The 11,719-nt window shown below is 37.4% G+C and overlaps 1 protein-coding gene across 2 annotated transcripts; it reads left to right on the top strand.

Moving 5' to 3' along the window:
* Positions 1–1,239: 1,239 nt before the first annotated feature.
* LOC101165789 (RCC1 and BTB domain-containing protein 1) lies at positions 1,240–11,375 on the top strand. 2 transcript variants are annotated; one of them, XM_023966197.1, is made up of 14 exons: positions 1,288–1,323; positions 1,418–1,447; positions 2,438–2,720; positions 3,445–3,595; positions 4,220–4,386; positions 5,694–5,852; positions 5,983–6,090; positions 7,160–7,302; positions 7,377–7,440; positions 7,507–7,633; positions 7,719–7,845; positions 8,154–8,305; positions 8,378–8,508; positions 10,317–11,375. In XM_023966197.1, exons 2-14 carry the CDS (start codon positions 1,431–1,433, stop codon positions 10,455–10,457), a joined length of 1,770 nt encoding a protein of 589 aa, XP_023821965.1. In that variant the 5' UTR covers positions 1,288–1,323; positions 1,418–1,430; the 3' UTR covers positions 10,458–11,375. The 2 variants fall into 2 exon arrangements, with proteins under 2 accessions (XP_023821969.1, XP_023821965.1); XM_023966201.1 differs by lacking the exon at positions 1,418–1,447 and having other exon boundaries at positions 1,240–1,323.
* The last annotated feature ends 344 nt before the right edge of the window (positions 11,376–11,719 follow it).

Raw genomic sequence — 11,719 nt, 5'->3', positions numbered from 1 at the left:
TGGCTTTACTCCACCTACTGGTCAGGATGGAGAACTGCAGGTAGTGATCTGAAGCTTCATCAGTGTGTAAACTTAAAAGAAAAAACGTTTAAAAAGTTGTGAAAAAGTCCTTTTTAAAAAAAATTTGGCTTTAAAATAGTTTTTTTTTATTATTATTATTGTTACTTTTACAAAACATTTGGTTACAAATATTTTTGCGCTCTCAAATTTTACAATTTAATGTGTTTTTTCAGCCAAATTAACTATATATCAAATTTTCATATCAAAGTTTTTTTCATCAGCTTACTTTTCAAAATGCCAATGGTTAAACAGCCTCGATTACGTTTTTATTCATCCAAAACTTCCAGATTCAGCTTTCATGATGTTGGAGGATTTAAAAATGAGAAATTTGTGATTTTCAGAGCTGATGATCAAGCAGAAACCATCCCTTTTCATTATACACAAACTATTTAAAAATATAGACATATTGTTTTACTTTAATGGGGCTCACACACCTTTCTTCTGTCTAAATTCCTCTTCTTCCGTATTATTGATGGTTCATCTGAGAGATATTTTCCATAATCGTGAGTTCATGTTTAGTTTTTATTGTAAGTCAACAATTTTTTATAAAAAGCCTTCAAAAGGAGGGTAATGGAACTGAAACTTCCCTTTTGTCAAACTCAGATCCACATTTAGTGCAACCGGCAGTTGCAAAATCCATATGTTTTTTCTTTTTCTATTCTACACAAAGAACACATAAATGTTCATATAAACACACATTCATTTGCATGAGAACAGGTTCATTTTTAAGTGGAAGGTGTTAGTTTACATGCTGAAAAAACACATTTTAACTAACACAGCTTGAATGTCTATTGCACAAAACACGTGAAAAATATAAAAGAAAATGAGATGAAAAAATTTCATAAGAAAATATTCCACATTTTAATGCACATACAAGAAAATGTATTTCTAAAAAACAAAAACAGTATTTTACAGGTAAAATAACATTTTGGCCATTTCGATTCATTGCAGAATTAATGCTTCATACCACCTGATGGAAGATGTACAGCTGTGCACTTTTGTCCTGAAATTGCTTTTATGATAACATGTTTATTGAAAAATTAGAGGCTCTACTTTCCTGAAAATCTGAGCGACGGGCTCCAATAAAACGTCAATTAGAACGGGGATGGCTGTAATCTAGCTAATTTACAGCAGGGGGCAGTGTCGCATCAACGACGACACGCCTCTGCGTGAAAACTGCAGACAAAGAAGCAACGTTTGTCCTCTGCGCAGCCGCAGATCGACAAGGGAAATGACAACACCGGGCGAAACAAGTTAACTTGGGTAAAATTACGACCTTTTTTAGTATTTTGATTGACTATTGCTTAGATTTTTTACTGTCATATAATTTTGGCGCTCTTTTTATGTCTATTCACAGTCTAGTCCTTGTTATGGAGCGATGTTTTAGGTAGGGAAGAGCCTAACGCTCAGCTGAGCTAGCTTTTAATTTTTTCAGTTGGCTTGCCTTGTGTGACTTGTCTTGTCCACTTGCTTAACTGCCAACATTTTCTTGTCCAGATTTTTGTTTTTTCCCCTACTTTTCGTTAAATAGACAGATCTTAAATTTAATGTCGCAGTTTTATTGTAATTACACTAAAGTTTGTGTATTTTTGCGGGCGGGAGACTTAATCTTAAATTGAGAATTAATATTTTTGTATTTTTTTTAACACATCCTCCTCAGATTTCTATTTAGATTATAAAAGAGAAAATGTTCTCTTCATATTTTTATTTAAAACGATAAGGAGCATTAATATGAACTTTTACTTTATTTGAAAATCTAAAACAAAGTTTGTTTCTGTTCATAAACATTTAGCCAGTATAAACAGTAATTTCTGTAATTATTTAAAATTTTTTCAATTTATTTTAGTTTTGTTAATTTTATTGTTTCGAGTTGATTTATAAGTTGACCCTAAAAACCAAAGTAACTTTGGAAAACAAGTACAAGTTTGTTTGCATTAATGCCTGTTTTCTAAACATAAATGTGTAATTTATGTGTTTTTCCTGCAAAGATATATTTACTTGAAATACAGAAAAACTGTTAAGCTAGAGAAAAAAAAAACATTATGTGTACCATATAAAATATACATTTATATATTTTTCTAAAATAAATTCTCAAAATTTGAGTAAAACCTAAATTCCATGTCGTTTTTTTATTTATTTTTTAATTTAGAAATGTAGAAATCACCAAATACGTATTTCCTTTTAGTTGTTACCTTCCCACATACGCTTCAGCTTTGTTGCTTCACTTTCTTGATTGGATTTTTCGTCTGTCAGGAGAAAAAGAGTATAGATATTCAGTTTTTGTTGCTTTAACGTTTCGCTTTGATGCTTTTAGGAAACTCTCTCCGCTCATCATGTCCTTAGATCTTTAACCATCTCTCCTTCCTCTTGTCTGAAGTGTCATCAGGGATGCTTCTTCTTCTTCTCCTCCTCCACCGGCATCTCCTCCTCCAGACGTCCCTTCCTCCCCCCTCGTTCCACCCGTCTCCCCCCCTTCATCCTTGACTCCTCCTCCTCCTCACCATCAAGCAGTAAAGGATTTTGGAGCAGGAGCCATGGTGGACGTCAGTAAATGGCCTCTGTTCTCGCTGCTGAGCAGCGAGGATCGGGCGTCGGTTCGGCAGGCCTGCGTGTTCGGAACCTCTGCAAACGAGGCCGTTTACGTTTCCCATGGAAACGAGGTGAGCGGCTGTGTTTGCAGAAGAACCGGAAGCTTGTCACTCCCTCATGAGGACTGCTATTGTAACCACATTGACCCTGACTGAGGGGCAAAAATGCCTCTGAGCAAGGCACCAACCTCCAACTACTGCATAGCGTTATGTGTCTGTAAATGGAGAGACTTAAATGAACTTTAGAGATGGAAAACAGGAAATGAATATATTCATTTCTTTTGTACTTAGAGCTTAGTTTTGAAACTACACAAGTTGTTTAAGGACGTGATGACATGTGTGTTGTGTGTTGACAGTTTTTAGGCAGATGTTTAGTCGGTTTTATTTGGATCTTGGGTTACATCCCTCCCTCTCTTGTGTTGGGGCTTGTAAAAGGAACAAGTTAAATACCCCAACGACTGAAAAACTCTCACAAACAAACCCTAAACCGGCGATTTATTTACAGAAAAACCCAAAACTACACAAAAATAACCAAACTATAAGACCAAAATAACCAAAGCCTCTAACAATATCCAACAAATTAAAGCTCTGCAACAGATGATGTGGCAGTATTTAAACCAGAGCTGGATGTCCTCAGCCAATCAGGGGCTCCAATCTGCACAGAAATATAGGAGGGGAAGAAAAAGAGACAGAACCTCCCACTGCAGCATAAAGAAAAAGAAAACGGATACAAAACACTCCAAAAGTCCCAAAAAACCTCATCAATGTCACTGTAAAGATGCTTGTTTCTTTTCAGGTGTTTGCGTTTGGGTTGAACTCCAACGGCTGCCTCGGCACCGGCGACTATTGCAGCACTATTGTACCAAAGAAACTGAACTTCCTGCAAGGAAAGAAGGTCGTCAGCCTGAGTTACGGCAGCGGTCCCCACGTCCTGCTGGCTGCTGAAAGTAGGTTATCACGCTCATGATTTCAACTGTAAATATTCTACGCGTGCCCAAAACTTTTGCTTAGATTTTTTAATTCCACATGATCGAAAAAAAAAACAAAAAACAACACACCTACATAGATTTCTTTTATTGTCTTTTTCTCGAGACCAAAAAAAACCCCAAGATTTTCTGCCAATTTTAATGTAAAAACAGAAATTTAAGGTTCACAATCCTTCACTCTGATTTACAAGCTATTAAAAAAACTTATTTTGCACAAACTAACACATTTTCTAACACAATTTAATTCTGCACAACAGTTGTCTGTAGTTTAAAAACATTATTTGTGTGTCGCAGTGCAGCCTTCAGTTCATAAAAATACACCTAGACAGTCTGGGAAAACCATCATCTCCAGGAAACTTTTGGGTCTGATTGTTTTCCTGAAGAAAAGGGGTTACATATGGGACACATCAGTGAATTTATTAAATGTGGAGTACCCCAAGGCTCTTTTCCAAGACCTCTGAAGTTTTCATGATATTATTTTACCATTTTGGTTAGGCAGGAGATCCACCAACGGGATCTAAGGTTGAGCAGGAGTTTGATAAAGACACGAGTCGAGGCTCTTAAATGACCCCTGCTGTTGTCCAGATGGTCAGCTGTTTGCGTGGGGGCACAACGGCTACAGCCAGCTGGGCAACGGGACGACAAACCAGGAACTGTCTCCCGTTCTGATCAGCGGTCACCTGCAGGACAAGAAGGTCACAAAGGTGGCGTGCGGCTCCCATCACTCCATGGCGCTCATGGAGGACGGAGAGGTACCGATTTGAATGTTTTGTCAGAAAATTTAAGGTGGAATTCTTCAAAAAAATGCATTTCCAATCAAGTCTGTACACTTTTATACAAGAAAAAGGTCAAAAATAGGAATGACGGTAAATCCAGCTTATTACAGATTTTTTTACTGCATATTTTTAGAAGCAGAAAAAAACAAAATTTTAATACATACAATAAAAATAATCATTTAAGTTATTGAATGTTTTCCTTAATAATCTAATCACACTATTAGATGTTCAATAAGAGCTTGTGAAGAAACACGTGTATCACTTATAAATACATCCCAGTAAAATATAAAGCACTCATTTCTTTCCATACATTTCTGTTTCGAATCACACTTGAAGTGGATTAATTGAATAATTATAATGCTTTTTGACTCATTTTATGTCTACATAAATGATATCAATAATATTGTATGATTCATGCTTACTTCCTTCATGTAATACATGCATTTGTGAGTTCATTGAATAAAAATCCAGAGATTTCTTATCAAAATAAAGATTTAGACGGGGAAAATTCTCTAAAAAACATTTATAACAGGAATCAAATGTAGAATGAATAAATGAAAAGATGGAGATTAAAAATGACTCTGAAACTGATTAAAGTACTAGAAAAATAAATACATTTAACCAAAAAGCGCTTCTGATTTTAGCAAATAATGTGTAAAGTAAAAGACAACATTATTAATTAATAAGTTTGAGATATTATTAACAGTAATAATAATCGTCATCATAATAAAAGGACAATATAAATCAATCAAAATGACTTTTTAACTACTTCTAAGTACAAAACAAATAACTAAAGAGTTTATCTTTAAACAAATAAAAATTCTAATCTATTTTGAAGGATTTGAACTTGGCTGCAGAGGTATTTGTTGAGACAGATATTTTAAAGTTTGATTCAATTTAACTGTATAAGATTTTGATCAATTGAGGATAAATCTTTTCTTTTAGCTGCGTAGAACGGAAGAAAAAAAACAACGGAACGATCCAAATGTGGTAACAATTCTTCTTTAAAGCCAAAAAGTTTTATTGCAGTCAAAATACGTTAGGAAGAGTTCAAATAAAATACATTAAAACTGTTTTTTTTTAATTACAAAAAGATTTTCAGCCAAATTATTCAATGTTTTTAATCATTTAAATTCTCACAAAGCCAAACATAAAGTGTACATTGGAATCTCCTTTTTTTTTTTTGATTCATCTTCACATACGATATTTTTTCCCCACGCAGAATAATTTTTAGAAACAGAATGATCACCTTAGACTAAACCCCTCCCCTCTTTCCCCTCCAGGTGTTTGCCTGGGGTTACAACAACTGCGGCCAGGTTGGTTCAGGATCCACCGCCAACCAGCCGTATCCAAGGAGAATCACCGGCGGCCTGCAGGGAAAGCTGGCCGTGGACATCACGTGTGGTCAGACCTCCTCCATGGCTCTGGTTAACAGCGGAGAGGTCCAGACCCCTCCCTCCTTCTTCCTGTAACCCACTTCAGTGCAGTTCAACACAAACATGAAGGTAAAGCGTTGTTGTTGTCGTCGTCGTGCCCCCCCCCCCCACCCCCACCCCCCCACCCCGTTTTCAGGTTTACGCGTGGGGATACAACGGAAACGGACAGCTCGGCATCGGGAACAACGGAAACCAGCCGTCTCCGAGCCGACTCGCTGCTTTCCAAGGGTTGTGCGTTCAGCGGGTGAGGCGCCATTTAAAATCCGTGGAAGCTTGATAAACATCATTATATATAGTTAAAATGGTGGAAAAAGGAGAAGCTAAGATGTTAAAAGTTCTTCCGAAGGCAAACACAATCAACAATGTTTTAAAAATAATAAAAGCTTCACCAAGTTTGTACATTTTTAAATGATAGTTGTGATTAGGATGTAGTTTAAGCTCCAAATGATTTAACCCTAAACCTTAACCCTTAACCCTAAACCTTTTACCCTAAACCCTAAACCCTTAACCCTAAACACTTGACCCTAAAACCTTAACCCTAAACCCTAAACCTTTTACCCTAAACCTTAAACCTTAAGCCTTAAACTTTTAACCCTTAACCCTTAACCCTAAACCCTTAATCCTAAACCCTAAACCTTTTACCCTAAACCCTAAACCCTAAAACCTTAACCCTTAACCCTAAACCTTTTACCCTAAACCTTAAACCTTAAACCTTAAACCTTAAACCTTAAACCTTTAACCCTTAACCCTAAACCTTTTACCCTAAACCCTAAACCTTAACCCTAAACACTTGACCCTAAAACCTTAACCCTAAACCTTTTACCCTAAACCCTAAACCTTAAACCTTTAACCCTTAACCCTAAACCCTAAAAAATTGTAATAATCTAAAGCTCAAAATGAACATCAGGAGTTCAGAAAATACGGACAAGATCAAACCAGTATCATATAAAAATGGACCGAAACATAGAATTTTGTAAAAACACAAGAAATGTTTATTGAAAATGAACTTTCTTTCTCTCAATTTTTATAACATTTTCCAGAAACGATGAACGATTAAAAGAAAAATTCTGACTTTTTGGGGGAAATTATAAATTTTTCCTAACTGGATGGTTTGACTGTTTGCTAAACTAACCAACTCCTTAAGGAACAGAACGCTTTGGAGAGTTTAAAGCTTTGTTTGGCTTAAATAAGCATCAAAAAGCTGTAAAATGTCAATTCTGCAAAAGCCAAAAATGTTTTTTCTCTCTTTTGCTTCCAGTTTTTGTCAAATGATAGAGGTTAGAGACTATATTATCTTCTGCTCTGCTTTCCAGATTGTAGCAGGATATGGACACTGCCTGGCACTGACAGATGAAGGGGCGCTTTACGCCTGGGGGGCAAACACCTTCGGTCAACTGGGAACGGGCAACAAGAGCAACCATCTGAGTCCTGTGCGGATCATGGCTGACAAAGAGAGGTACTTCCCGTTTCCTGTCCGCGCGTCCTCCCGGCCGTGAAGGTCTGAACCCTTAGCCGTGTTTTACCCTGCAGGGTTGTGGAGGTCGCAGCGTGCCACTCCACGCACATTTCAGCGGCGAAGACCCGAACCGGCGAGGTACTTCAGCGGTCAAAGACGCGCTGGCCGTGTGTGCAGGTTTGAAAGCGGCGGGCTCTCTTCCAGGTCTACATGTGGGGTCAGTGTCGCGGCCAGTGCATAGCCTTACCCCACCGCACCCACTTCAGCAGCACCGACGACGTCTTCGCCTGCTTCGCCACGCCCGCCGTCACGTGGCGCCTGCTGTCCACGGGTGAGGGCAAAGCCGACGCCCGTCTCCACAGATGAACGGCATGTTTGTGTCAACGTATGTTTTTCTTCTTTTTCTTACATCCTAGAAAACGACGACTTCGTGTCGGTCACAGAGGCGCTGAGGAAGGAGTTCGACAGTCCGGAAACGGCCGACTTGAAGTTCATGGTTGGAGGGAAATTCATCCACGTTCACAAGGCGCTGCTGAAGATCAGGTGACTCTCAGGAAAGCGTGTTCCTGTAAGCGCATTTATATTTGAATAGATTTAGGTGTTCACTAGCATCCAGTTTCATAAATGAAATCAATCTTTTGTTGCTTTTCTTTAAATTCTTGTTGGACTTTTCTGTAAATAATTCAAAAAAGTCATTCAAATGTCCAGTTTTTTTCCCCGCCGGACTGATTGTGATAAAAGCTGCTGCCATGTTTTGGGTTTAGTAGCTAATGTTGTTAGCAAGATATTGACCGTGTGTGACAGAAAAAGTGAGCTTTCAAGAGTTAGTAAAAAACCGTCTGTTGGTGTAGGTGCGAGCATTTCCGCTCCATGTTTCGCTCCCACTGGACGGAGGACCAGCAGGACGTGATTGAAATCAGCCAGTTCTCCTACCCCGTCTACAAATCCTTCCTGCAGTTCCTGTACACAGACGCCGTGGACCTCCCAGCTGAAGACGCCATCGGTCAGCGGGCCTTTTCACTGTGCGGCGGTGTCTAGTTCTTCAGCGCTTCAGGAAGTGTTTTGTTCTCCGCAGGCTTGTTGGATCTGGCCACCTCGTACTGTGAGAACCGCCTCAGGCGCCTGTGCCAGCAGATCATCAAGAGGGGAATCACCGTGGAGAACGCCTTCACGCTTCTGTCTGCCGCCATTCGATACGACGCAGAGGTCAGAAACCAGACCCGGGCGCCGTTTACTTCACTAGGTCCAGACAAGAGTGACCCACAGCAGCCAAACGGACCGACACCGACTGAAACTTTTAGCGCTTCCAGTCCCTGACAAACGGAGGTGACCGGCTCCAAACCGGAGATCCTCCCCCGAAAATAACTATATTAATAAATAAACCAAAAATTAAAGCTATTAAATTACGAGAATAAAGTGGTAAATTTACGACTTTAACACATACATTTATGAGAAAAGTCACAAATTTATAAAGGGAAAAAATCCAAAGATTAACAAGAAAACAAGTCATGAATTATCAAGAAAAATGTCATAAATTTATGAGAGAGAATTAAAAAAAAATAGTTCACACAAAAGTTACAAATCAGGAATTAGGCACACACACAAATCCAAAGCTACACACAAATCTAAAGCTACACACAAATCTAAAGCTACACACAAATCTAAAGCTACACACAAATCTAAAGCTACACACAAATCTAAAGCTACACACAAATCTAAAGCTACACACAAATCTAAAGCTACACACAAATTTAAAGCTACACACAAATCTAAAGCTAGACACAAATCTAAAGCTACACACAAATCTAAAGCTACACACAAATTTAAAGCTACACACAAATCTAAAGCTACACACAAATCCAAAGCTACACACAAATCTAAAGCTACACACAAATCCAAAGCTACACACAAATCCAAAGCTACACACAAATCTAAAGGGACACACAAATCTAAAGCTACACACAAATCTAAAGCTACACACAAATCTAAAGCTACACACAAATCCAAAGCTACACACAAATCTAAAGCAACACACAAATCTAAAGCGACACACAAATCTAAAGCGACACACAAATCTAAAGCGACACACAAATCTAAAGCGACACACAAATCTAAAGCGACACACAAATCTAAAGCGACACACAAATCTAAAGCGACACACAAATCTAAAGCGACACACAAATCTAAAGCGACACACAAATCTAAGGTTACACAAAAATCCAAAGTTACACAAAAATCCAAAGTTACACAAAAATCCAAAGCTACACAAAAATCCAAAGCTACACAAAAATCTCAAGCGACAAACAAACATGCTGACAAGCTACAAATTACAATGCAATGAAATTCAATCCCCTCTTTGCATTTTTGCTTCAGTGATGTCCCAGAATGAGCGATGTTGAAGAAGGAAATGAAAAAGCATTTTAAAGGACTAACATTTAATTTTACTTTTGAGTCATTTGATGCAGTTACATTGTGAAAATGAAAAAGTGTTTCTGTTAATCTATTTTAATAGTCAAATTAGTTATTTCTAATTGAATTTTGCTCCACATTTACCAGAGAACTTTTTGAAAATGAAATATCAAATACCATTTTCTTTATCACTTTAAGTGACAGAATAAGCGGTATTGAAGAAGAAAAAGAAAAAGAAAAAGCATTTTGGCGGATCGCTTTTTCTTTTTAATTTTGAGTCAAAAAATGCAGCTTTATTTTGAAAATGAAAAAGCATTTCTGGTTTTGACTTTTATTTTGAATAATGCTACATAAAAAATTTCCATACAAATGAAGAAATAAGCACACACAAATGCAGTGAATCTATTTTTCTCTCCACATTCCTTCATTTGAATGATTATAGTGGCATCTAGCGGAGAAATACAGAACTATACCTAAATGTCAGCTGCCTTGGATTCCTAACAGCTGTTAGTATTTTTGCCGCTTTACTTTGTAAAAAGATAAAAATCTCTCATCTCTGGCTGAATCATTGATGTAATAATTGTAGTTTTTCTGCGTTTCTCCAGGACCTTGAAGAGTTCTGCTTCAGGTTCTGTCTGAACCATCTCACTGAGGTGACTCAGACCACGGCGTTCTGGCACGTGGATGGAGCGATGCTCAAGGAGTTCGTCACCAAAGCCAGCCGCTGCGGCGCCTTTAAGAACTGAACGCCACCGATAAATGCTTATTTAGACACTCGTTTTGCAGGTGATCGGTTTAAGACAACCTGTTGTTTGTTTTACTTTCTAGGACTGAATCATTCTGCACATTTGAAGCTGCTTTCTTTATGGACGCCCTATTGGCAATTTGCTAAAAAACCTGTGGACTTTTACTACTACAAACTCCTGCGTTTATAGTCACAAGTTATCTTTTTTTTTATCTTTTCATTTGCTGCTACAGCGGGACTCAGGAGCTACGTCTTACTTTAGAAAATGAAAGCATCTTATTTGTGTCTTTCTGCTTTGAAACATGTTTATTTTCCATCTTTTTCACATTCCAGAGCCTCTTAATTTACTGTATTGCTGAGTTTTAGGGGACCAAATCGATAAAAGTTTGAAGTTTTTTTGTTTACAGGGAAGTAAAATTAGTTTAAGCGGATCAGAATCCGTGTTCATCCATGCATCTTGGGATCTTCGCTCACTAATCCCTCCGCATTTAGGGATGTCTTTGGTAAATATACAGTTAAAAATGGAGTAAAGCAAACTACACAGCTGGGTAAAAATCTGTTGCACACAAATCTTGGAAAGACTTGCTTCATTACAGCTGTAAGACCTTAAAAATGTAACATATTGTTTATTTATTTTATCCCTAATAAGTTTGCAATCTATGTTTTGTCAGCTGTTAACTGTGAATTTTGCTAATCCAGTGAAAAATAAGGGACTAACTCTGAAGAAGCACAAATTCAAAGCATCCTTTGTTGGTTGGGTCACATTTTAAATGATTTCTTGGAAGTCATATAATTATTTTATTATTTTATTGGAGATGAGATCAGTTTTGTTTTTCTCTTAGGTTTCATTTTCTCAGATGTTGGATAAACTCTTTGTATGTTTTTTTTAATGTTATTATTCATTACCAGACACTCAAAATTACATTTAATTATTGCAGTTTCTACTTGTTTTTTTATGCTTTTTTTTAATCTTATTTGGATTATTTTAAAACAGGCTGTGAAATTTGTTGGGTTTTTCCGTTTCCCGACTTTTTCTTTGAAATTTCAAAAAAAATGCTGCTAATATTAAGAAATAAAAAATATTCAAACCACGTGGGTGTCATTTGTAACCTCTTAAAGATTCTATACGAAATTTTCTCTTATTTGATTCAAGTTCAAGACGAGGCCCCGCCCTTTTAACAACGTCAGAGAGAATTTACGGAAATAATCGCCAAATTGTCAAAGGACCGCGAGAAACCCGGAACTAATATAGTCTTTTAAAAA

The sequence above is a fragment of the Oryzias latipes genome, chromosome 2, assembly GCF_002234675.1.
Source record: "Oryzias latipes chromosome 2, ASM223467v1".
Taxonomy (NCBI): Eukaryota; Metazoa; Chordata; class Actinopteri; order Beloniformes; family Adrianichthyidae; genus Oryzias; species Oryzias latipes.
The sequence above is the reverse complement of the archived record's forward strand: the minus strand, read 5'-3'. Positions and strand labels throughout refer to the sequence as shown.

Bases quoted from the DNA above. Each gene is read 5' to 3' on its own strand.
- LOC101165789 (XM_023966197.1), top strand. The intron at 7,846-8,153 runs GTGACTCTCAGG...CTGTTGGTGTAG, and splicing joins AAGGCGCTGCTGAAGATCAG to GTGCGAGCATTTCCGCTCCA. The intron at 8,306-8,377 runs GTCAGCGGGCCT...TGTTCTCCGCAG, and splicing joins CCCAGCTGAAGACGCCATCG to GCTTGTTGGATCTGGCCACC.